General features: G+C 43.8%; 1 protein-coding gene across 1 annotated transcript; it reads right to left on the reverse strand.

The window, feature by feature from the left end:
- Positions 1 to 349: 349 nt before the first annotated feature.
- AXDND1 (axonemal dynein light chain domain containing 1) lies at positions 350 to 21,036 on the reverse strand (the record flags this gene model as incomplete). The annotated part of the gene is made up of 25 exons (XM_080349101.1): positions 350 to 531; positions 1,687 to 1,838; positions 2,705 to 2,796; positions 3,963 to 4,094; positions 4,237 to 4,362; positions 5,215 to 5,535; positions 5,656 to 5,676; positions 6,505 to 6,601; positions 7,614 to 7,822; positions 8,508 to 8,601; positions 9,224 to 9,437; positions 11,729 to 11,963; positions 12,396 to 12,459; positions 13,310 to 13,476; positions 14,711 to 14,831; positions 15,453 to 15,557; positions 15,984 to 16,124; positions 16,621 to 16,742; positions 17,460 to 17,565; positions 17,687 to 17,743; positions 18,711 to 18,796; positions 18,894 to 19,020; positions 19,612 to 19,712; positions 20,080 to 20,261; positions 20,940 to 21,036. 25 exons carry the CDS (start codon positions 21,034 to 21,036, stop codon positions 350 to 352), a joined length of 3,351 nt encoding a protein of 1,116 aa, XP_080205227.1.
- Between the last annotated feature and the right edge of the window lie 4,778 nt (positions 21,037 to 25,814).

The raw sequence follows: 25,814 nt of genomic DNA on the forward strand, positions 1-25,814 counted from the left end.
CTTGTCATTTTACCTTCAGGAGAAATTACATTCAAAAACCTTGCAGAAGAAAAACATAATTTTAAAGTGTAGTTCAGGATTAGTGATATGTGATGTTTCCAAAACAGTATTTACCCTGGGGGAGTTGGCAAGGGCTGTCTGAGCTGATGTGATTCCTGATGATTTCACTGCCTGCTCTTCTGAGCCAAGAGTGGATCCAGCTGCAGAGTGACACTGAACTTGGGCAGTTCCACTGGCCTTGCAGAGCTCTGCAACTACAGACTGCCCTGAGTTGGGGACTCGACAGAGTCTTGGGTGGCCAACTCACTGTTGAGGCTGTAGGGGTTACTGTAGATGCAAAGCCAGGGGGTCAAACACAGAAATCATGGGGAGATGGAGGATGCATTTTAAATGCCAGTCCAGTGCACCGAGATGGCAAACTGGCATCATCTGAAGTCTGAATTTGTGACCTCGTTTGCAGGCAGCTCTCCTGTGGCAGCAATTTGAGAAAATAATCCGCATCATGCACAGCATCAGGCTGCTTCACACTTTCTGAAAGAAGGATTAAACCTTCAAAAGAGGATTCAAATAGGAACAAAAATTTGCCTGTACAATTCTGTACAATTTCTTCCTTACCAGTCTGCTAGTCATCTGAAAGTCCAGAGAGTGAAGGAGGTACCCATAATCAGATACACAACCAGGCCATGCTGGCACTGAGAAGAAAAAAACCCCAACACTTTAGATGAGAGGAAAAAGGTGCAAACAACTTTTATTTGCATAGTCCAACAGGGATGAGGCTGAATGAGACAGTAACAAGAAGAGACTGACAAACACAAAGAGGAGGCAAGCACAGGGCAAGGGCAGGGGAGGAAGGTGCACAGGCAGGAGAGATGTGGGTAGGAGCAAGTCAAGGTAGCAATGGTATTACAAGGAAAAGTAAAGATATTGGAACTGTGGGAGGAGGTAGAAGACAAGCAAGACATGTGGAAGTGGCAGAACCAGCTAGAAGAACAGTGTAAATGCTGACATGGCACAGAGATTTTGGAGCAGTGGATGGAAAGTAAGGCAGCAGATTGGGGGTGAGATGCTACTATGAATGGGCACCAAGAAACTATTCAGGTTTTGCTCTTCTTTAATGTTTGCTTTTTTTTTGATTTCTTGGATTGGCCAGAGGTAGAAGCTTTGGGAGATGAGCAGGTCTTGACTTCTGAGACACTTTCTTGGATACATTCTTCTGAAAGAAAAAACAAAACAACAAACCAAAGCCATTAAAAATACCACAGAGTAAAGATGTGCCCCAGGTATCGCATTCTTAACAAACAAATTAGCTTCTCCTCCCACTTTGATGTCAAAGAGATAGGATATACTGAAAGACTAAGGGAAAACATTTTATTTCCTGTTCTTTGTCCTTTTCCACTTACAAGGAAGATGAAGCCAATTACACTGACCTCCTAGATATAGACCCTGTGTTATATGTCAAAATCAAACAAAATTATTTCTGAAACAGACCACGTTCAGCAGTTATTTCTGTCCCGTCTAGAGTCATGGTAAAAGTCTCCTTGCTTGGGCTCTGACAGAGTCAAGACAAAACCCTAGGATCTGCCCAGGAGAGGGTCATGCACTAAATGAGAGATGAATGAGGTGTCCTCTAAGATTATTTTCACCCTCAGAGTCTAGGAGAGGGTTCAGAGTATTGATTCTCCTGACCTTGCTCTTCTTTGTGTATTGCTTCTGGGATGACTTCCCCCTCTTTCTCTAGCTCAATCTCTAGATCTTTGATTCTCTGCAGAGCTTCTTCCAGCTTCTTTTCAAGATCTTCAGATCTCTTCTCTGCATTCTGAGCACGGATCTCTCTTTCTCTGGAACACAGAAGCAAAGATAATGCTGAAACCTGAAATCTAAGCAGTTGCTGGCAGGATACCTACAAGAAAGATTTAGAAAGTTGAAACATTCAGTAGGATTGACAGATCCTATAAAACACATTTATGGTTTCAGAGAAGGGCATTGTTAAAAGAACTGTAAGGGGCTTCATGTCACATCTATGTAAACCCTGCAAACTGAATTAATTTTAAAGCTCAGTGTTTGCCAGCAAAGGGTGAGATGCTGATCTTCATTGTGCAAGGATAAATACAGAGCACAGGCAATTTTGTTAGCAAGGTTAATGAGATGGACTTACCCTGGGTAATACAAGCTCACAAACAAAAAAAGAAGTATGAGGGAATGCAATTCAGGGTGCCCAAGGCTGCTTAAGCATAGAAGAAGTCGTTACCAACACGAACCTTAATGTGGTTCTGCACGGAGCCAGTTGGGTGTCCCTTCATTGTGTTCCCCCACGTAGGCACCACATTGCACGGCTGAACCTGCCAAGTTCCTGGGCACCAGCAGGCCCTGGAAGTGCTCAGCTGTGTTCACACAGCACCCTGCAAGTGCCACCAGGACCTGAAGTATTAAGAAACCTTGCAGAAAACCATCATGAGGACCTCTGCAACATACCTCATGAGTACACAAAATGGAAAAGCTGCACATAGATGAGGGGAAGCTGACATGGGTCATGTCTTCAGCTAATATAAATGACAGTCAATGGCTCAAGACAATCAGAATGGAAGGAAATGCAAAATTAGGCCAACAGACACTGGATGAAGCAGAACCTTGTCAGAGAACAGAACAGCAGAACTTGCCTGCGATGAAACCCAGCCCCGCTCATGCTCCAGCCACCAGTACTCACAGGACCTGCGCTTGCAGATGTTCCAGCATTGCTAGGGCTTCAAACTCTTTCTGAGAAAAGGGAGTTGAGGGCTTGGAGGCAGTCACCTCCCTCTGGTTGGGAAGAGCAAAACATTCTATAAGTAAACATGAAACCAACAATGCATGATGTCTCAGTGTGCAGTCACAAGCTCCGTATCAGCAAAACATGTAAAACCAGAGCCCAGTTCAGACACCGAGCTGATCTTGGCATTAAAAATAGACTAAAATGCTTTTCTGATGCAGACATGAAAGTCTCACTAGCTCGTGGTCTTGGGTTGCTGATGCATTCACTGGATTACAGAGGTTGGAGTTGGCTGTAGCCTGACCAGGAGTGGAAAAAAAAACCCAACAAAACACAGCAAAACAATATTCAGAGAACAGAAAGAGGCAGCTCCTCACAGGGCCCACAAGGCATAAGTCAGTTTTCTTCATCCAAAGAAGACAACCAGGGTTTTTCTGTAAAGGTAACTGTTGAAAGGCTCCTACTCTAAACTCTGGAAGGTAACTGTGATTTCCAGGGATTCATTTCTGTAAAGCAAACCAAAGTCCATCCAGAAACCCTCCTGTGTCTCCCACTGTCACCCTGAACTAGCCGCCCAGTTCTAAAGCATGAGGGACAAGACACATTCAGCAATGCAGCACGCTTAAGGAGTGGGACCATTCAGGGACAGTTTGCTAAAGCTCCACAATTCCTGCACCTCTGGGCTCCACTCTGGATAACAGACTGTCCAGGGAATGACTGGAAAAGGCAAGTCTATGACCTCGGAAGAGCACATTTAGCAAAAAGCACTATCCCAAAGGCAAGTGGAGAAAACAAGGACCTAAGAGGCTGAAAAACCTGAACTTCTTGCTTCCCTGTTGTGTCAGATCTCCCTGAATCTCTGAACCCTCTTCAACTCCTCCCATGTGCTCAGCACCAAAGTGTTTTCACCATCCCAGTCTCTGCAGATAGTCCTGGTTCACACTACACACATCACCAGTCACTGGTCCCACAAAAGTTCCAAGTTGTGGCACTAATGCATAGGTCAGGAGGACAAATTACAGCTGTGACAACTGTTCTAATGATTATTTAAAATTGCAAGAAGAGAGAAATCGGAGAGAACACCAACACCTTGCACTGTCCTAACAGGTCTGGCACAAGCGTTAAAGGTCACATAACAGAGTCTGTGCAGACAGCTAAAACCCAACTCCAAATCTCTGCCAACAGGCTAAACCATCGGAGCAGTGGAGACTCTTACCCCTGTAACCGAAACGATGTCTGTCTTCAGAGACTTCAGGTGGATGTTGGAGTCATGTCCGACATATTTGATCATATCTGCAGTAGCTTCATTGTTATCAGTCGGAGAATCTGTACCAGCACCTGGCTGCTCCTGAGAAAGAACAAGAAATTGGAGATACCACCAGCCTGGTGGCATTCGAGGCAGCTGAAAAGCCACATTTCACATTGCATACACCGAGCAATAAATAAAAATGCCCTGCTGCAAAGTAGCATATTGCAGCTACTGCAGTCACCTGCAAAACAGCAGTTTCCTCTTTTACTTCTGATGTTTCTTCCTCTGTTATGGCATCTTCAGCTTCAAGTTCTTCCTGAGTTGAAGAAATGAGAGTGTCCTTAAGCTTAAGATTTGGCTGCAAATCCTGTAAGGCACCATAAGGATAGGGTTAGTAGTGTGCTCTCTTTGTCCATCCAAATAACCGAGGCAAAGCGAACTGATCTCTGACTTTCTCTTGCACATATTTAGACCTGGACTCCAGCCACCTAGGATATCCTGAGTAGGAATATATTTCAAATCACAAAGGAATATACTAATTACTGAATGTTATACAGGCAGGACCTCCTGCAGCATACCTGCTTTGTATAGGCCATGCCACAGAGAAAAAGAGAGGCAACACATGAATTACAGCACTGACTGTACACAAAGTCATGAACAACGTCACTTTACTTGGGTGTTGAGTTCAGAGCTGACGCAAACAAACTATTCAAGACAATAAATCTAAATCCATTTCCTCATTATCTGAATTTAGCCTGTTTCATATTAAACTAGGCCAATGACAAGCCAACCATCTATAAAACACATCTAATTGTCACAAGCAGTGTCAGACATCCATCTAGCCACATAAGGAATTAAACTAGAAGTCCAGCTCGATCTTCCGGGCAAGGTAACCACCACCATTCCAGCCAGAGGCCACCCCAAGGGGTGAAGCATGAGCTATCCCTCACCATGGGGAGCTGATCTACCAGTGGGATAAAACCTAACTCCACTGAAGCTCTTGTTTTGCCTCAGACCTGCCCTCACAGGAAGCACTGTGATTTTTAACCAATTTATAACCATGACACCTCAGATCTAGCTGCCACTCTGAGTGCGTGCAGGTCCCCTTGCTAAACCTTCGCTCAAATGGAACAGTCAATGCTTCCTTAAGGAAAAGTTTTGAAGCAGATCTTCATTCCAACTGGTTCAACATAGAACAGCAAATGCAGTTTATATATACCTCCGATCCAAAGAGGTTCCTCTGTTCTTCCTCCGATCCAAAGAGGTTCCTCTGTTCTTCCTCCGATCCAAAGAGGTTCCTCTGTTCTTCCTCCGATCCAAAGAGGTTCCTCTGTTCTTCCTCCGATCCAAAGAAGTTCCTCTGTTCTTCCTCCGATCCAAAGAAGTATCTCAGTTTTACCTCTGATCTAAAGAGATCTCTCAGTTCTTCCTCTGATCCGAAGAGGTTTCTCAGGTCTTCTAAATGTAGAATGGAGATAGGAGTGCCTTTGATCTCTGAAAGGAGAAGACTACACGCTTGAATCCAATTGCAGCACTCAGCCTAGGAACACATAACAGAAAATAATTATTCAGAGATTGAGCAGAAAAAATAGCACTCTCATATTCATACTGACAGTTAAATAACTCCACTTTTCTGTCTTTGACTGTTCCAGGCACCTACCTGGTCCCTTCCATCCTCAACCTACAAAGGAAAAAGACACATTTCTACAGGCTTTCAGACATGACATCTGTCAGTGGCTAATCACTCCCACCAATTAATTCCTTCAACAAGCTCTTTCTCAGGCCAGTGCAGAACATCCCTGTCACAGCTGCTGTCCCAGCCCATGTGAGGAGAAATGAGCATAAATCCCAGGGGTTAATTTTTCGCTTTCTGAGGTAACACAGAACAGAAGCACAAGTATTTTCAATCCCTGCAGAGCGGCTTCTTACATTCCTTGGACCAACACGATTTGCCCTGTGCTGAAGGAACACTTGGGTTTCAGGAAGACTCCACCTCTTACATTTGCACAGGCAAAGCTCAGCTAAACACTGGTGATGTCAGTGGTAGCAATTAAGAACTTTACACGAAAGTGTAGAATAAGAAGATGGCAGGTAGGCTAGTTGACTGCAAAAACTTTCAACAGCATCTGTATAAACTTATATTGCACCAAGTACCTCCAGGAACTCCTAAGCACCACTCAAATCTGGATGTACATAGTTCTGACAAGCTTTGAACCAGAGGTAAATTTACTGCCACCCATATGAAATAAAATATCACAGGAGAGCCCTTACATATGTACCCTGAAACAGGGTAAGGAAAATATTGAAACTGAAGATGACGTGATACAGGTTTATCATGGTTTCCAGGATTGTGGAGTAGCAGGAAACCTGGGGAACCAGGGTAATCCACTGGAGTAGCTGGAGTCCTCCTTCTTGAAACCCTCACATATATTTTCCTCTGCGTTTTACAAAGCAGATGCATTCTGATCTACCTCAGACCTAGAGAGCTGTAAACACAGACACCTTTTACCTTGATCTTATTCAGCTCCTTCAGCTCAAAATCAGCTTCTGCATCCATCTCAGCCCGTTTCTTTCGTACGATTGCATCAACAACATCACGGCAGCAGCTGCAAAGATGCAGAACGTCATCGGCCCTGCAGGAGTGTCTGCAAATGCTTTATTCCCTTCAGCCAGGAGCCTGCTGCTGTCAGCGAGGCACAGGAGACATCTGTAGACCTCTGCACTAGAGAAGTCTCCAGATAAGCAATCCTCACCGGCTCCACTCACACAGCAACCTCCCGGGCAGTTTGTCTGTGCCAGTGTTGTACTAACCCACAGAGGACATATGAGCACAGACCCTGAATCAGGCAGAGGCTTTTGTCCAGGTGACCTGGGCTGCAGACTTGCTGCCTGTACATCCTCAAGGTCACCTTCAGAAGTGTGGGCAGAACCCATGCATGTTTTGTAGCTGTACTAGATATAAAGCAGGCACTGCCATTCTTTTTAGGTGTTCCTATCTTATTAAGCTCCTTGGTACAGGACAGACATGGACCTGTTGGAGAGGGGCCAGAGCAGCCACAGAAATGATCCGAGGCTGGAACAGCTCTGCTAGGAGGACAGGCTGAGAGAGTTGGGGTGTTCAGCTGGAGAAGACTCCAGGGAGACCTTATTGCAGCCTTGCCATACTTAAAAGAGACCAATAAGAAAGATGGGTACAAAATTTTTAGCAGGGTCTGTTGCGATAGGACAAGGGGTGATGGTTTTAAACTACAAGAGGGGAGATTCAGGCCAGACATTAGGAAGAAACTTGTTACACTGAGGGTGGTGAGAGCCTGGCCCAGGTTGCCTAGAGAAGTGGTGGATGCCCCATTGCTGGAGACATCTCAGGCCAGGCTGGACGGGGCTCTGAGCAACCTGAGCTGGTGAAGATGTCCCTGCTCATGGCAGGGGTGGCACTGGGGGAGCTTTGAAGGTCCCTTCCAACCCAAACTGTTCTATGACTCTGTGGTTTAAGACCTGGGAAAAGATCCAAGGACAAACAAATTGGTGCGATCTCTCACCATGGTCAATCTCTCGGCATACTACACTTTTTTTTTTGAGAAAATCCCTTTAAATTAAATTGAAAACTTCTGCTGATACCTGATTATAGAACCAGAGTGTCTGCACATCTCTGCAACCAGCTCTTCAGCTTCATGCTGCAGCTTATTAACCCCCAGAAGTCTGAGCTCCTTGTCCATCTCAGTATCTGACTTTTGTCGTGGGGGACATTCCCAGGACAAGCGATCTGCTGCCAGGTATTTCAGCAAATTCACCAGCCACATGGTCAGGTTGTGGTGCAGTTCTGTCACCTGTGCAAAACATCAGAGCAAATCTAAACCAGTAATAAATAACTGGTCTTGCCAAGGAGTCTCAAGTCAGTGCATTTCACATAAGTCAGTGTTCTACCTAATTCCAGTTGCAAACTGACCTAATGACAGAAACATTCGTTTTTACCATTTTTTCTCACATGTTCATTCCCATTACAAACACATCTTTTCCTGTCACAGATCTGTCCTTCTCCAAGTTCTTGTTTAGGATCATATGCTGCTTATCAGCCATGTGGCGCTTTCTCTTTTCCAGAATTCAGCAAACAAAAAAATCACACACTACACTTACAGATCATTTAAAAATGCATAGTGAGAACTTCCAGTCTGCAATCCTGGAAGAGAGAAGAAAAACCACCAAGACCCAGCAGCCACAGCAGCTCTCTGAACAGGAAATATCGATGTTATTCCAGGGGAAGTGCTTGCTTAAGATGAAGCAATAAATTACACTCATGTACTGTATAGGAGAACTCACAGCTATTTTTAGAGGTATTCTCCTCTGCTCCATTGGCTGGGAAACAAAAGATACAACTAAACTCAAACAGGAAAGCAGGTGTCAAAGGAGACATGAGCAGCCCTCAATTTCAACTCTGGCCAATTGGAAATTAAAGGAAAAGCTGAATACTACATATAGTGCTCTTATCCCCAGCACTTTCAGGCTTGCACTTACTCTTTCAGTAAGATACGTGACTTTCTTCTCAACCTCAGTATTCAGAGACAGAACCCATTGCTGAATCATCTTAAAAAATTCTCTAGGTACCACCCTAAAAAAAACAAAACAAAACCAACACACACACAAATCCAGAAACAAAGTGAACTCTAGCGCACCAGACCCAAGGATCTTTTGCCTATAAGACACAGTTTGCTGCCAAACTCAAGGAAAACAACATATTTTAGAACACCATATGCTGGAAACATGACACAGGCATCTTTGTTAATGCTATAGTTGCAGGCAAACTTGTCATTTGCAAGTAATCTCTTAATATATGTTATGCCTATGGTCTGCAAATAATTTATTTCCTGATGATATTTACCAAGGGCAATGGAGCACCATGAGGAGAAATATGCCCCCACAAACCTGAATGTAAGTGAATCATATATTCTGTTTTTTCTTCAAATGTCAAGATTTCCAGAGCAGGTGGCAGTTCTGAGGGAGACAGTGATGTTCCAGGAGCAATACTGAAGCCACCAACTGTTTCCACAGAAATTGTCAAATCAAAGCAAAAGAAAGGCAGTTGCCAATCATTTTAACACTTCAGCTGATCACATTTATCCCACTGCCAGTTTCCTGCACCAGGATCCCCACAAAAGAATACTTCTATTTTCTTACAAGTGTAATTTAATGTACAAAGCCAGCCCAGACACAATTAACACCTCCGTCCTTACGGGAAATGTGGTTTCTCGTTGCTCCCAGCTTGATGCAGCTGGCTGGAGCCTATACAGCTCATCGCTGCGTCCATCTGGGCCAGCCACGCAGGAATTTTGTGATAAAACACCTGCAGCTCTGCTTCGTGTGTGCCAGAGCCTCTCTTCAGCTTTTGCACCTTGAATAACCAGTCTTCCATACTTTTCAGCAAGGCTGTCAAAAACTTAATTGTGCCTGTGGAGGGAGAAAATACGAACCTTTAATTACAATTCTTCAGCCAACAAAAACAAAGCTGGATTCAAAGAGGGATGCCAAGGGGGAATGAACAGCATATGTGGGAACTGGCTATGCTTAGGACTAAGAATGAGCTGTTTAGTAAGCACCGAATTCAAAGCAAACTGAAATAAAACAGGCTTGATTTGAAGCCCTGATTTTCTTTCTTGTCTTGGCAAACTTGGCTCCTTCACTGCATAAAGGCTTAATAGATCACTTTTTAAACCAGCTTTGCAGCTACAACCCGATTCTTCAGAGATGCAGGTGATACAGTGTGCTAGGATGTGCAAAAGTGCCTGGACAAGGTAGTAAATTGCTTGTTCATTCACTTATCTGGCACATGCTGATGGATATTCCCTGTCTACAGTGGAATATGCTTGAAATGTAACGATGTTTGCTCTTGCTATCCAATGTTTAAGCTTTCTTTAAATCCTGGTTAGGTCCTGGCCTCCATGACATCTAATAGCAAAGATGGCACATTATGCATGTGAAGGTAATGACAATTTTTTTTAATATTTCAATTATTTGGATGCATGACTTGTTTTGCCCACTGTACAGCTGTGGGGTAGAACCGGTTAACTTCTCTGCTCTGGACTGGGAGAAGTGCAATGAAGCAGTGTTGGGATGTCCAGACAACAATCTTATTCTCACAAAAAAAGGTAAGGTACACCGTGAAAGCTCTGAGAAGTGATCAAGGAAGACTGAATAAAAGCGAAGACTGAATAAAAGCAAACACCTTAAGCCAAACCTCATAAATTTAATGTAAGTCCTCTATTATATCTCCTGTCTAAAACAATCTCATAACTCATTGTTCTCTGTGCATCTCTAATCCTTGTCATCAAATACCAAACCCTTTGTATTTCTGGCACATGCTGCTTGAGATCAGGTAATGAGATCCTAGAAGATAATAAATACTTCAGGTAACTGAGAAATACTTCAGGTAACTGAGTCCCATTGCCTTACAGGGCGAAATTACCATGTTGTCTATGTTGTCTCTTACTATATAATCTCTCATTTTCACTGTTTCTTACCAAAGATGCAATGTAAAGAGAAGGGATATCTTGTCTTTTTTACTGAAAGGCCATTGCATTACAATGCAAAAATGAATCCAAGCCATTCAAAACACACTGCCTTGTGTGGATCAAGAGAATACCTTTCCTGCAGCTCAGTTCACAAAGCTTTTGTTAGAATAAGCTAAGATCCCTTTTTAGGGACTTTCCTGGCTGAAGGAGGTCTGCAGCAGATGTCTGTGTTGCCCAAGCCCTTTGCTCAGACCATGACCAACTATCGAGGCTTCTGACAATCTGCTGTTACCTTTTTGCTGTGCTGGTATCTGACCAATTATAGCCCAATTCCTCCTTCTTTCTGTCACTTTCTAATGAGAGCTACTGGGAATATTTAATTCCTCTAGCTGTCTCTTAGGGTGGACAGACTTACGATTCTACCTCAGCTTTTTTGTAGGCTGAAATATAACATATAGCATAAGATAATGTAGGGAAAAGCACAAGGATAACATTGAATGAAAAAATAAGATGACAGTATGTGAAGCAGCCTAGCAGACATGAGCAGCAGTTTCTGATAGCACATGTTCAGTCTAGTTTTAGCCTGCTAAAAGGTAATAAGCTGATTAAAAAAACAGAGATGAAACAATTCTGAAATGAGAAATGAGTCAAGGTCTTGCAGAGGCAAAGGTTGAGAATTAGTTGCAAATTACCCAACATATATTTGTTATCTTACACGGGACATGATAACTTCATATCAGCAAAACCCACATTTATTTACCTACTTTATTATCAAGATAATTCAATATCTTGATTAAGAAACTTTGTATAAATGATAAAACAATAAAAAAGGTATTACCCTCTGAGACAGTGTTACCTGATTAATGATTTCCAAAGTGATGTTTTACTTAACATTTTAAACACCCCTTCTTTCTTTTTACATTTATTTTCTTTTCCATGCATTACCTACATAATCACATACTGCCCACGTGCCCTCTGCACACAACTTCCACAAGTTGTGTCTGCATTGCATGTTCTTTGCACTGCATCACATTTAAAATTTCAGGTATTCTTCCTACGTGTGACTGAAACTTTCTTGGACTTTGCCCCTTGAATGCTCTTGATCCTCAGCACATATCTGGGGGTCAAACTAGCTTTGGAAAGAGCCAGTATAGACTGTGTCCTTTATTACCCACTACTTTCAGGGCATCCTCAAGGAAGGGCCAAACTGCAAAATGAGTCATTCCTTACCATTATTCCCACTTATCCTTATATTGTATTGCCGGTAGAGTTCACATGTCGTTTGGGTTATTTCTTCCAGGGCAGTGTGCTGTGGAGACAATGCTTCAGCAGAGTCCTTGTGTCGATTCAGCAGCATTTGTCCCATCTCTGCCCAGTGCTCCTGCAGCCTGACAGTGCTCCTCAGACTTTCAGTCCTTCTTAGGTGGACCTCCCCTCTGAACTGCTCTAGATCTTCTTCCAGCATCTGAAAGAAAAGCAGTAGGCTCACCGTGCCCCCAAAAGTTGGACCACCCTTTGGCTGCAGCAGAAAGGTGATGGAAATCAGGTAAGAGAAGTGTGAAGAATCCATGAGCGTAAAGATGTCACAGTGAATAAAAAGCATAATAAATTGGAACCTTATTGGTGACAATTCTCAGTGCTTCTCTAGATTAATATCATTTATCAGTCACCAGAGCTGTCAAATGCACAACTAAGTTCAATGTGCTGGCTGAACCATGGTATTGCCAATTATAACTTCTCATGCGTAGACCCTTAGCTTAAGCTAAGTTTGAGCTGATGTGTTTTTGTTCACATCCGTGATGGGCACAGATGCACACTGGGGCTCAGCTAATACATGGTAATTTGCTGACCAGATACCACTCCATAATATGCCTGACCCCCCCACCCCAAATCTTACATTTATCAAGTTCTCGATATCTTGTAGGATTTCATCTAGTAGCTTTCCATTCATTGGAGAGGAGCTAAAGCAGAGGGAAAGAAGGGATGAGAGCTGAGAGGAAAAAAAACTCCTTTAGTAGCCAGTGTAAAACCAAGAGTCAACATATACTCTATGCGTATGAAGTTTGTGAAACAAACTGTAAATTGAAAGAGAATTAAAACCCACCAGGCCCTACTCAACCAGAGATTTTTGTTCTCTCACTCAAAATAACACCAATACTGTGTGTCAGTTAAGAAAATACATACTCCCAGCAAGGATGAAAGTCAGGCTCAAGCACATATTGAATTCAAGTGTTATTGACTCTGTGATTGAAACCTATAAAGTGATGTCTCCTGTCAATGTACATACTGGGTGAATTTTTGTATTTTTTACTTGCATTTTTGCTTTGCTTTAACATATCACAATGAACTAACAAAAAGCCTGCAAAATATAATCACCTTAACATACAAAATTACTTTGGATTTGAACCCTCATGTCTCCAAGCCTCATTTTGTGTTTGTACATGACAGTACTGAATGCTCTATTGAAGCATCAATGTGTGTGCATTCAAGTTAAAATGAAACAAACTAAACAGAAGAATTCTGTTACAGCAGCTACAACTGCACAAAGGACACTGGCTCACAGCAGGAAGGCACAAGCCTTGCTCCAGTGAGTTCAACCCCAAACCCACCTTCAGTGTTACTGTTAGGGATGTGATTATCAAAATACATGCGTGGAGCAGAAAAGTCGAGCAGTGAGGGATGTGCAGATTGCACCAGATCTCACCACACCTGAGAGTCAGTGCACTCTTTGCACGTGGCCAGTGAGACCTACTGTCATGAGGCAAAGGCTGGGGTTGCAACTGGCACCTCCAGTCCCTCTGGGCCACTCACGGGTCACTGTGATGGAAGTACTGAAGCCACTTGTTGAGGCTGCCGCAGGCGATTTGCAATTTTCCCTGGCTGGACTCCTCTGAAAACTCCATTTCTGCTTCAATGCAAACCAGCCTCTCCCTGAACTGCTCGGTCTCTTCCTGCAGATCGGCCAGGTCTCTCATGTCCTGCAGGCAAGAAGGTGGGGAAATGGATGGTTGTCACGATTGTTTTGATCCGAATTGGAGGAGTTCTCCCTTTGCTCTAGCTGTTTTGAGATACGCACGTATCAGAGATCTGGGAAATGTCTGTAATTCCACAGCCCAGTCCTCATATACCTCTTGAGAGGGGAGTAGGGTGGCTGACCCCCCCCCATGCATGCCAGAACTGAGTTCTTGACTCCTTGATGCTTATGCTATTGAGATACCGTGTAGCCCCATATCTATGAGGCCAGAATTGCACTAGCCTGGATCTGGTTTTGTTTTATGGAGAAGGTATGGGGAGAGGGAAGAAAGCCACAAAGAAATAGGGGCAACAGAGAAAAAAAGTTTGAGATTGGGAAAAGGAGACTTGAAATAAAGACAAAAGCAGAGCGAACTCATTCAAATTTCAATGCTTGCTTGAAACTAGACCAAGACTTGCAAGTTCAAATAACAGCCATAGAGCTACACATACTCCCACATAGACACAATTTAAACAGGTACCCATCACAGACAGGCCCTACCTTTGAAGCCAAGAGGACCATGAAATGCTTGAGAATGTTGGTCAGTGTTCTTCCACTAACATGGAGCCTGCGAACCAACGTGAACTGGTTTCTGTCTATTATCTGAAAGAAACATTATCTGCCTTGTTTTCTTCTGAGAGGAAAGGCATCTGACAGTAGCAGGGGACCTTTAACATAAATGAAATGAACATGAAGTGGTTGAGTCCCCTTTCCTCATAATTAAATATCTGATCTCCCAGACAGGCCCAGAAGTTCTGCTAATAAATTTTAAATTTAAATGGGATAAAGTAGGAGATCACAAACAATGGGGACACACAAACAAGGAAGCACAGAATGAACCAAGAATGATATTTTGTGAGTGTAAGTAATCTGGTTATGATACTATAAATAATGAGGAATAGGAAACTTCTTAGTCAAATCCATCTCTGAATGGAAATACTAATTTCATAGAATTTCTTCCTGCACAGAGTCTGGAGATCCATACCAAAAGTGCTATGTGAATTAACTGTTTCTGTTCAAAAAATGTACCCATGAAATACAAGAGACCTCAGGAAATTATGTCAGGGTAGGTATGAGATGTGTTAGTACCCAATCACATTGAATGAAAATGTTCTTTGGGATGAAATCTGCCCTTGGAACAAGACGGCTAGCAACAATGGCTTATACCTTGCAAGGTGTGACAGAGGTCCTGCACCTACCTTCATAGCCAGGTCACAGGCAGCTGAGATCCAGATGTCTCTCTCTTGGGCTAGCAGCAGAATTTGCTGTTCCAGTCGTCGTCTCTGTAACTCGTATAACTCCCGATACTCTTCCAAAAGGCTAGAAGATGGGAAAGACAAGGAAATATGCGCACACGTGTTTCTCATTCATGTTTAGTATCTTTCTCCCAATTACTAAAGCTTTTCTAAGTCACCACCTCTTCTCCCTTCCTTCCTCAGTTACTTTCCACACAGCCTGTAAATTCACAGCTCCTTTTACCTGAGCCCCTACAACACCTTTCTGTTATTTCCCTTGTAAGTTTCTGATCAGAATGAGTACAATAAGTGAATTCATCTGCCTAAGCACTCACCACAGCTCTGATATCAGCCACCTAAATCCTCCATTTCTTAGGTACCTGAGGACATCTACAGGCCCTGAGAAGTTCAGAGCTGCAGGCTCTGCTAGACTATGAAGAGCTCACCAGCTGTCAATATGGGGTGAAGAAAAGGGAATGTCAGCATCTGGGCAACAAATGCAACTTTCATGTTTTAAAAAGTTTTGAAGAGCTTTCTATCCCTTTGGTGAGTTTAGGACGTATCACAAAATAATGGAATGTCATAAACAGCCGAGTTCTCTTCCCCAGAAGTAAACCAATCCTCACCTCTCCTTCCCAACAACCCCAAGAGAGTGATACCAGCACACTGCAGAAATCTCCCAACCTCAACTTAGAAAGTAACTTACTTTGCACTCTCCTCAGCTTCCTCCATGGCCACAGCCAGCTCCTCCTGAGTTTCTTCTGCTTCTTTGCTCATCTCACGGTCGTGCTCTTGTATCTCGCACAGCTCACTGAAACAGCAGGAAACAGTCCTAATGCAACTTAGCCCAAGCCTAAGGTCTCTTGCAGACAGAGCCTGGTGGGCCATATGCTATAATGCAGGGGTCTCTTCCTCCAACACCATCATCTCAGTGTAGGGGTGAAAGGCATCTTGAGCACCTTTTCACATGCATGTTGCTCCAACAACCCCTTTCTGCAGTCCCCACCAACAAACCTCCAGTGTGCTAAGGAAAAGAGGTGGCTTTGTCATTATTTGGCACTAAGAGGGTGTAGAGAGAGTGTGAGGGGAGGCTCAAGTCTGGTCCCTGTAGTTCTTCTCCAAATCCTAACACCCTCTTCATGCTTCTATGGGAGGAAGATTAGAAAAATTGGACAAAAATCAATGGACTAAGCCTAGGGCATAGAGATAATTTCTTAGGATCAAGCAGGATTCAAACCTGGCCAGCTGTCCAACAGATTCCTTAAAATAAAGAAGTTCTTCTGTAATATGCGTGTCGACCAACCGCTGTGCCATCATTTTGTTGTAGAGGGTTTTGATCTGTTCAGGAATCCTTTCCATGAGATCCACATACCTCTGCCTGCAGTAAAATGAGTAGAAAAGGGTATTTACCCGAGAGTGCAGAGCTCTCTTATGCCATCTGAAGACCCTTTCCTCTCAGTGCACGGGGGGCAAACTCTTGAGTGTTTGAACTGGGGATTTCAAACACTCTGGAACAATCCCATTGCTACAAATAGTGGTAATCTGAGCATGGGAACACCGGCTGTGAGGGAAGTACCAGCTATTCTATATGTGATCACTGAATGTCACACCAATACGGTGGCCACACTCTCAAGGGTGGTGACAGTGCCACCGACTTCAAGTTCCAGGTTATTAACAGAGGCTCGTTAGTCCTGGTTGTTTACTAGGCAAGGAAATCCTATGTCACTTCTGGCATCAGACCCCACACCAATTACATGGTGACAGGCTGGCTTTTCTGGACAAGGACATAAGGAACAATCTGCAATAATTAATGCTGCTCCTGACAAGGCTCTGCCATAAATCAAGAGGGGGATTAAGGGTTGGCTGATGATGACCTGAGCTTCGAAAGCAGTTGTCCTCTCTCCACACAGTCCACACTGACCTGACGAATCAGCTCATGGAAAACGATGTTGTAGATGTTCTGCTCTGCTTTTATCAGCTCCAGCATTTCATGCAGCTGGAAAAACACACGAGAAAAATCACAGCCTTACAAAGCTTGGCCAGCCTTTAACAACAGAGGTTAGCACAGATCTCTCATTTCTTCTGAAGAAAGTTTCCCTTTGAGGACAAAGCACTACTAAATGTATAAAGGGGAAGGAAAGAGCCATCCTGCATGCATTCACAGGTTTGTATTCAAACGTGTTATGCACTATCCTGACTACCCTCCTGTCAACAACCATGGAAGGTTCTCTGCTAATTCCAGCTATGGCAACGCTCTATATTTTTCAAAAATCCTTCCCCATCACTGTGCAAGAATAACAAAAAATAAGATGAAGCAAAGTACAGATGTTCTTTGACACCTGCTTTTTAGGTGTATAAAGGTTTCCGATGGCCCATTTTGTAACACAGCAGCCTGTCTCCCAATGAAGATATAAGACAGCTATTGCCTTCGTTCTACCATAGTAATAATGCCTAATGTATTTCTTTCTGGCATTTTTGCAAGAAATGTAACTTCCTACACCAGCAAGCTAACTGTTCTTTGTGAATCAGATGAAGATGAACAGAAGCTCAACCAAGGAAACCCCTGGTTATGGCAGGACCTACAGACAGCTGGCTTGGGCAGAAACTGGCTGCTAGCAGGAACCTTAAGCACAGCAGGGATAAACTCTGGGGAAAACAGGATGTTCTTTTTCTGGAAACAAGAAAGTTTTTCAGGTACAAGCAAGTTATCCACCTGTGAAGGTCCTGTTACTCTGATTAGCTTGTCTACTCCAGCTTTTTCCAACATGCTGTCCATTGCCTCCATCAGCTGGATCACCTCTAGCCTCCCAGAAGGTTTTCTGACAGACCAGAGAGAGAGACATCATTATTCTGCATAGCATATTACGATGCTTTCCCAGGAACTGAAATACAAACAGCTGGGTTTTTGTTCCCAACAACTTCACGCAGGGTAGTGCTTACATGGATGGGAACAGCCGCAGTTTCTTTTCACGGTCTTTGAGCAGCGTTGTGTATTTACTGAAACAAACACAAATATTAGAACTTGATCACAAAGCGATCCTCCCAGTGCTAGCTACAGGATCCCACTCTCTCCTGGTACTTCATTAAGAAGTGACCAACGGGTTTAAAAGTTACTGGTAGGGCCGGAAAAGCACCATGTGTCCACATCACCCACACCCAGATACTGATTACAGGAAACCATTGAAATAAAAAAATAATGTTCTTTTATGTCATGTTGGCAAACATTTGTGCAGATTTCACTCCTAATCTGAGTGTTTTAATCCTTGAACAATGAGAAAGAACCTCCTCTAAATGTAGTAAGTTGTCCAGAGAAACCAAGGGGGCTCTTAGTGGCATTTTTTGGACATGGCTTGGTAAGCTCAATTCAAAACTCACAGCCTCGGAAAAAAAAATTCCAAACACACAAAATAAAAACCCCAGAGTGCTTAAACTCAAGATACTAACAGGCTTACACAAGAATAAAGTCAGAATAAGAACTACCCAGAGCCCACCCAGCTTTGCAGCAGAAAGCAATTCTAAGAGAAAAACAGAGAAACTAACAAAACTTTTTAAAAAAACCCAGACAAACAAAAACCAACTGCCACCATCCCCCTCAAAAACAAATAAAGGAAAAAAAACCCCAATCAAACAGTAGCAACTTCCAAAAGTTGCCTCCAGGGATCAAATCGTACTTCAGCTTCTACATTCATGTCCAACTACCAGAACTCCCCCAAGCAGCAACACTTGTGTGCAGCAAATTCTCTGTTGGACACCCCAAAGCAGTGGGGACAAAGAGATGGAGGGAGATGTTGCTCTGCAGGCACTAAAGCCTGGTCATTAGCACAGGATTTGCATAACCTCCCTTTTATACTTTCCCTTTCCTGATGGTGAGAAGTGTGTGAGGCAGCATCCTCAGGCTCTTGTCAGTTTATCCCCCCGCACTGAACAGCTGAGGACCAGCCCTTGTAATGCATAAAGCACTCACCCATCGAAGTACTTCAGGGGCAAAACTCCCCTGTTCTTCACAATGTGAAACTCCTTGGGAACCAGACTATCTGCTAGGGTCGCTTGCTGGGGATGGACAAGAGAGAGCGCACAAAAAAATCAGCATAAATGACATAGACATGGTCCTGGTTCCTTCCCGAAGAGGGGACAGAGGAACACTCACAGGAGGACATGGGACTGTATCAAGGCTCCCTCGCCGGTGCCAGTGACTCCCAGCAAAAGCGCTTCTGCTGGCCATTGCTTTCTTGGCTTCTTGGCCAGTTGCAACGTCACACAGGTAAGAGACATCCCTGAAACGGAGAGGAAGCGCTTATTCACCGACCCACCCCGCAGGCAACCCATCAGTCCCTTACTGCCAGCCTGAGCCACATGTGGGTTTGTTCTGCTCAGCCCAAGACTCCTTCCCCTGGGCCAAAAATACAAACAAGATCATGGTTTTTAGGCAGATTAACCTTGCAGTGTCTATTGATTTTCACATCTGCTGCCAATGTCCTATTGCATACATGTCCAATGTCTGATAGAGCAAAGCTTTTCACTTCCTCGCACCATTAAGCATTGCTTATTTAAGAAGTGTAAAGCTACTCCCTGCTAAGTCCATTAAAGCCAGAAGAGCTTCTTTTCTTAATCGTGGATCACAGAGCACCCCTGTGAGCCTGGCATCCTTTGGAAGGATGGTTCCAAAGCTTGCTCATTTAACAACTCGCTATTCCCGAAACATCTTTCCCTCAAATCTCTCCAGCCCAAACTCAGATGTAACAGCTTGTCCATTCATCCAGCCACATCAAGCAACACAGTCACCTACCCGAGGAAAAGACCAAGGGTCTGCATTCCAAGCTCAAGTGTCTTTCCATCGCCCTTGGGCTCATCCCTTCTTTGCTTACCTTCCAGCACCCGTCAAACTGACAGGGTGGTCTGTCAGGTGTCTCAACTTGCCTCGACGATTAGGATAATGCCAAATCCGATCTGGGGTTTGCAGGCAGCCCTGCAGACAAGGCACATGTGGCTGTTACTTCTTAGCGAGAAATGTGCCAAGGAGCAGGGAGAGGGAAGGGTGGCTGTCTAAACAAGCTCTGCGTTATTATTTTTGTCTTGGAGCTAAAGAAACTGGTGTAGACAAAATAGCCTTGGCAAGAGTTTCATGGCAGCACCAGGGTGCAAGCATGTTTTGCAGAGACTGGCAGGCAGCTCTTTAGATCTGCATCAAATAGCATAGTCAGAAAAGTGAAGCAATATAAGATAGATTTATCCTACGAGGTTGGCAAACTTTTTGTTTTGCCCAGGGAATGAACACTCAGCCAATGAAGAGGTGATTTGTTACAGAAAAAGGCAAGAGATGGAAACCTGCTCACCTTGAATCCCATTGGGGTTTTGGTGGTTTGTGGGGACTGTAAGTACTCTGGGCTGTAGAGAGAATTGCTGGCACAGGTCAGGCTTCGGAAAACCTCCTCTGGAACAAAACTAAGCTCCAGGGAGGAAGAAACTGGCCTGATGGGGTCAAGCATCCTTGAGGTACCCCTCAGTTTGGAGATCTCTGGAAAACAGCATGTCAGAACCATTTTAACAGCATTGATCCATAGAATCATTTCAATTGAAAAAGATCCTCAAGATCATCAAGTCCAACCATTAACGCAACACAGGCACTAACCCATGTCCCTAAGAACCTCATCTATATGTCTTTTATACCCCTCCAGAGGTAGTGACTCAACCACTGCCCTGGGCAGCGTGTTCCAATTCCCGACAGCCCTCTCCAAGAAGTCATTTTTCCTAATATACATTCTAAACCTCCCCTGGTACAACTTGAAGCTGTTTCCTTTCATCCTACTGCTGATGAAAGAGAAAGCAAAACCAATGATAAAATACAGGGCCGAGAAAAATGGTGACAAGGTGTCTGTTCTCTTACCCCAAATCGGGATCTAAATCACAGGCAGTGAACCCCATTGTTAGATACAGCACTGGCCACAGGACTGCGCCAAGCTGTCAGGTACACAGACCCTAAGAGATGTTCTAGGCCGCTGAAGTTCACATATTTCTTTAAGGCCATTTTCCTCCTTGCAGATTGCTAGCAGCCAGCTTTCTCCAAAGTTATTAACATCCTAAAACTGCCTAAATAAAAGCAAAACTTAATGCAGAGGAGCATCCTGCTGTTAAAGGGAACCTGGGAGGATGAAGGTCAGACATACAGCCCCCATGGCCTCCAGTCCAGCCCTACCTGAGGGGTTTGTGCAGACCGAGCCCACCAACAAGGCACTGCTCGCCTTCCTTCCATCGGGTTTTGGTCCAGAAACCGGCGCTCCAGTTGCAGGCATGGTGAAGCTTTATTTTATGTTAATGCTTAGCCAAGGAAATTTGCAGTAATATGTGATCTAGAAACAGAATTAAACCCATGATCGTACTTCACAGGATTAACGTGTGGGGTTTTTTTTGTTGTTTATTGTGGAAAAAACCCCTTAAACATCTGAGACAACACTCATCAGTTCAGAAGAAGCCCCCAATGCTTTGCTATATCCTCCATCTACAAATGGTGTTAACAACTGCTTCTCTTCTACATGTATCTGGGCCAGAGATTTAATTATCTTTGTCTCAAATTACTAATATTACCACTTTTTCTTCTTAGCAATATCTTAGCAATGAAAAAACCAAACATATTTCCACTACTTTCATCATCTCCATGAATTCTTTTCTGAAGCCTTTTCCTCTCACTAGCCTTGCCAGTATGTATTTTGTTCTTTATAAATGCTCTTAGTATTAACTTTTTGACCTTTTTATCAGCTGTATCCTTGTGTACTGTGGTTTCTAATTAGCTTAACTACATTTCTTTGCCTTCAGATACTTCTAGATTATACCTACACTCTTAAACATGTAATCTTGCCAGGTAGTTTCTTGTCTTGCTGCATAAGTGGTTTATTTGAAAGAAAATACAGAAGTTTGTTAGAAATGGCTGACAGACGAACTTTTCCCCCCCCTTTAAGAACTCTGTTTGGCAGTACATTACATCCCCACCAGAAAGAATGAGATTAATGACACTGTTCTGTAGCAGCTACAGTTTAAGGACAGAGACAAGATTTTAGAGCATGTGGGACACAGCTGGAAAATATCACATCAAGTTCTTGGCACACAAACCCTTTTCAGGCCCAAAATAAAGGCAGAAATCACAAACATGATATAAGTTTGGCAGTCGCTCCAATTTAATATTTAAGTAGGGAGAGGCTAGAAGCTCTGGCCTGTTCCAAGAGCTATCAGCTCCTTCCTCGTGCTCCTCTCCAGCACTTCCAAGGGCATCCCCTCTAGCAGAGAAATGATGGCTGACACGCAGCGTATAAAACCCCAACTGTCCTTCTCAGCTGGGGTTTAGCCTTGACATTCCCTGCTGCTTTTTAAGGCCTGAAGACAGGCTTGTGTAAAAGTTTCTTCCTATGCACCCAGTCAAGGAGATCTCCCAACCCTCCCAACCTCCTGGTGCCCCCAGGCCTGGCTCTGCCCCAGCAGGGTCATCTCCATCCTGCTCAGCCTCTGGCTGCCCCACAGCCCCCACTGGTGCTCCTCAACCCCCCCAGACCCCAAAGTTAGGCCAGCTGCCCCCTCCTCATCTGAGGAACAGCAGAAGGGCACCCCCATACCTGCTGGCAGCTCCTCTCTGGCTCCATCACCATGGAAACGCTGAGCTCCCGCCACCATGTTCTGGAAGATTCTCTCCCTCCCCAGCCCCACAAGGCTCACGGCCCCCCCATCTTCTCCCCACAGCAGCAACCCCACGTATCTTACCCTACACCCCCAACCCCACTCCCCCCCTCCCCAAAACAGAACCCTCAGAGAACAAACAGGCCAAGGCGATTTTTTTTTCATCCCTTAATAGCAAAATATATTTTAACTGCTGTAATACAGTAGATTATAAACAGCTCTTCCACGTGACAGAACACGGTACAGGTTGCACACAGGGAACAGCCGGTGCCCGGGCCCAGAGCAGCATCCAGTGGCTGCCCAGCCATCCCCTGCCCACACATCTCTCCCCTGGTTTTCCTTCAGCATTTGGGCTGATTAAAGTAATCTGTGGCATTTTATATTAAAACCCAAACATCAGGAATTCCCCTCTCTCTGCCACCACCCACACAGGCCTTGCCGCAGGGTAGCAGAGAGTTCACAGCTCAGACGCAGATCTGCTTCACCTCGGCAGGCTGGAAGCCAAACACCCCAACAGAAAAGACATTCTAGGCGTGAAGACTTGGTGCCTCCTGAGAACAAAATCGTCTGCGCGAAAACCAGGACACATTTCGCTATATTAATACTGATTTTTGTGATGTTTCTGAGGAAGGAGCTGGGAGCTTTCCACCTCAAAACTGAGGGAGTTACCGTGGAAGCAAGCTGCACGGTTCTTGTGTTGGAAAGAACCACAGAAAACAGTATATACTATTATTAAGAATTTGTAAAGGGCAGGTTGTGAACCTTAGCATCCTCATTACCAACCAGAATACAATATTGCTGGCTCTGGCACTCAGAGCCTAAGAAAACTGAAACAAACATGGTATAATTTACCCCAATTAAACAATGTGCAAAAGAGTATTTCCCCACCAGTACTCTTGAGAAAAAGGAAAATAAGCCCACATTCAAATGCAATTTCAACAAACCCCCAGGAAACAAAGTTATCCCAATTGTTAATGCCCTGACAGCACAGTTGCCAGATGCCTTGGTCTACAAGGCTAAAAACCTCAATCTGTCAAAAATTAAGACTAGTTCCAACAGCTGAGCATCCCTCTCTGGTTTCCTTTTGCTTGCCAGATGCTCAAGCCCTCAGAGGCTTTAAATACTGAGGACGCTGACACAGCAAATGCTGATATTCTTTATGAGGAATGACAGTGCTAGCTGTGGAGGAAACACCAAAACTTGGCACGAAGTGCCATGATTTGATCTCCTTTTGAGAACGCTGAGACAGTAGCAAGACCTGACACAGGCATCAAGAAGATAAATCAAGTCCCTAATCCATCACACCCTATTTGAGTGCAATTACAGCTGTACATAAATGTTTTGAGCACCAGAACTAAAATGTACTGGACTGAATTTCATCTTACGTTAAGGAGGTGACAAAGCTGTTTGGCCAAAGGCTGAGGTTTTTTGCTTGTTTCTTTAGAAAAAGGAAACTTAGTTGCTCCAGCAATTCTATCCCTTCCTCCCAGAAAAGGTACAGTGAAAAATTAAGGATTAATCAAACTGAATGTGGTTATTTATTTCATTCTCAGGATTTTATATACTAATACGGCCAAGTTTGAGTATATACATGAACCTCTTCCTCTGAAATTAACTCAACTGTCTTAACAAAGTAGTTCTAGTAGGAGATATTTTCAGAGGAGAGTGACATACGCAAACACTGGATTTGGCAAATTTGACCTGACAAAACGTCCTTTCTGAAGGGTGAGATTCCTTCTTAAAGAAAAGTGAAAACCTGGAAGAGTTTAAGTATCATCTAGCTTTCATGACATTACTTTTAACTCAGGTGAATAAAAAAACAAAAGCCCAAAAGGGTTATGTGGATGGGAAGACGAGCCCATCAGCAGTCCCAAGACTGATGGTATCAAATACCTGGGCCATAGGTCAGTAAGGAAAAGCTGTTACCAAAAACGGCCAATAAAGAACATTTGAGTAATTCAAAAATCCCTGTGACCAAAGTTAAGGTACCTCCATCAGGTTACCCTCCCTCTCCAATAATGGGAGCTGCAGCTCCAGTAAAACTGGAGAGATACATACTTGGATACTACGCAAGTTCCCTTTTGCACTTAGCATCTGACAGAACAAGGAAACTGAATGCCTAACTAATGCCTAATTAATAGATACTGAAACACCAAATTCACATACTGCTTCTGCCTTGATCTGTGTGTATGAGAGGGACCAAATTAACATAATGCTTCTGCTATCTGTGTGTATGGGAGGGTGTCCTACCCAGGCACTACCTGTGGAATGGATCTTCACCTGAAGGCCCCACTGACACAAGAGCAGACTCGGGCAGATAAAAAGCAGCTCTGATTCCAGACACTGGGTCAAACCCTCATTTTCCACTGACAGTGTTAGAAGCTGCTACGATACAGGTTGGCAAGAGGCACCAAGATGTGCTGGCATATGGAACTGGACGGAGCCATTTCAGATGAGAACATGCTATGTACCTGTAAAGTCATTTGTGTTTTCTTACAGTTGGGTCATAGTATTTCAAAATCTTCCATACTAAAGGAAGGCTTAATGACTTATATACCTTAAAGCACCTGCCATATTAAAGCAAAAGCTCTTTTACAAGTTAATTGTGTTAAAAGAATTGATTATCTGGAGCAATAGAAAGGTAGTAGCTAGAAGAAAAACAGTTCCTCTAGTCACAAAGGCCTTCAAGAGAACAAAAATGCTGTCAGTTGGGAACTTAATGAAAACAGAAAAAACAAATTTTCAGTGTAAAAAGTCATATAAAGACTACACACACTGTGCCCTGCTTCTGAACCTGGTTCTCCAATGCAGCCACAAACTGACAATCTCCTCCTCCTCTGCCCATTTTAAATCTGTAGGCAGCCAACATACACAGAACACAGTTCAGAGCCACCCAGGAATACTTTGGCTATTTTCAGAGCAAGGAGGCAAATATCCTGTTGCTCTGCCACTTGTCCACATCACAGCAGCAGACAGGATCACAAAGAAGTTTTGTAGACATCCCACTAACAAAAGGGAGAAAAAAATTGCAAAGGGATGGCTAAGGAAGATGGACGGACGCCAACAATGAGCTACAAGCAAATCTGATTAGAGGAGCTACTGTCCAGAAGAGCAGCAACTTGGGGGGACCCCTGGATGAGCAGGATTCCAGTAGACTCCACCTTCAGCTCAATGTTTAACTGGCATGGAAATGGCTCAAAGTGGGACAGCATGTAGCACATGCTGTCTATGAAGCCTGTTGCAACCCAGGTCAACTGGTTTGCCTCAGTAAAAATTACAGTTTCTCCCCAATAATCAGGAGGCACAACTTCCTTTAGAAAAAGTCCATAGTGAGTTAGGTCATTGGTACAAATACTTGGAGGACAACTCTGATATTCTGTGATGACACAGCCCGAGTGTACCATTT

This window comes from Nesoenas mayeri (assembly GCF_963082525.1).
Source record: "Nesoenas mayeri genome assembly, chromosome: 8".
Taxonomy (NCBI): Eukaryota; Metazoa; Chordata; class Aves; order Columbiformes; family Columbidae; genus Nesoenas; species Nesoenas mayeri.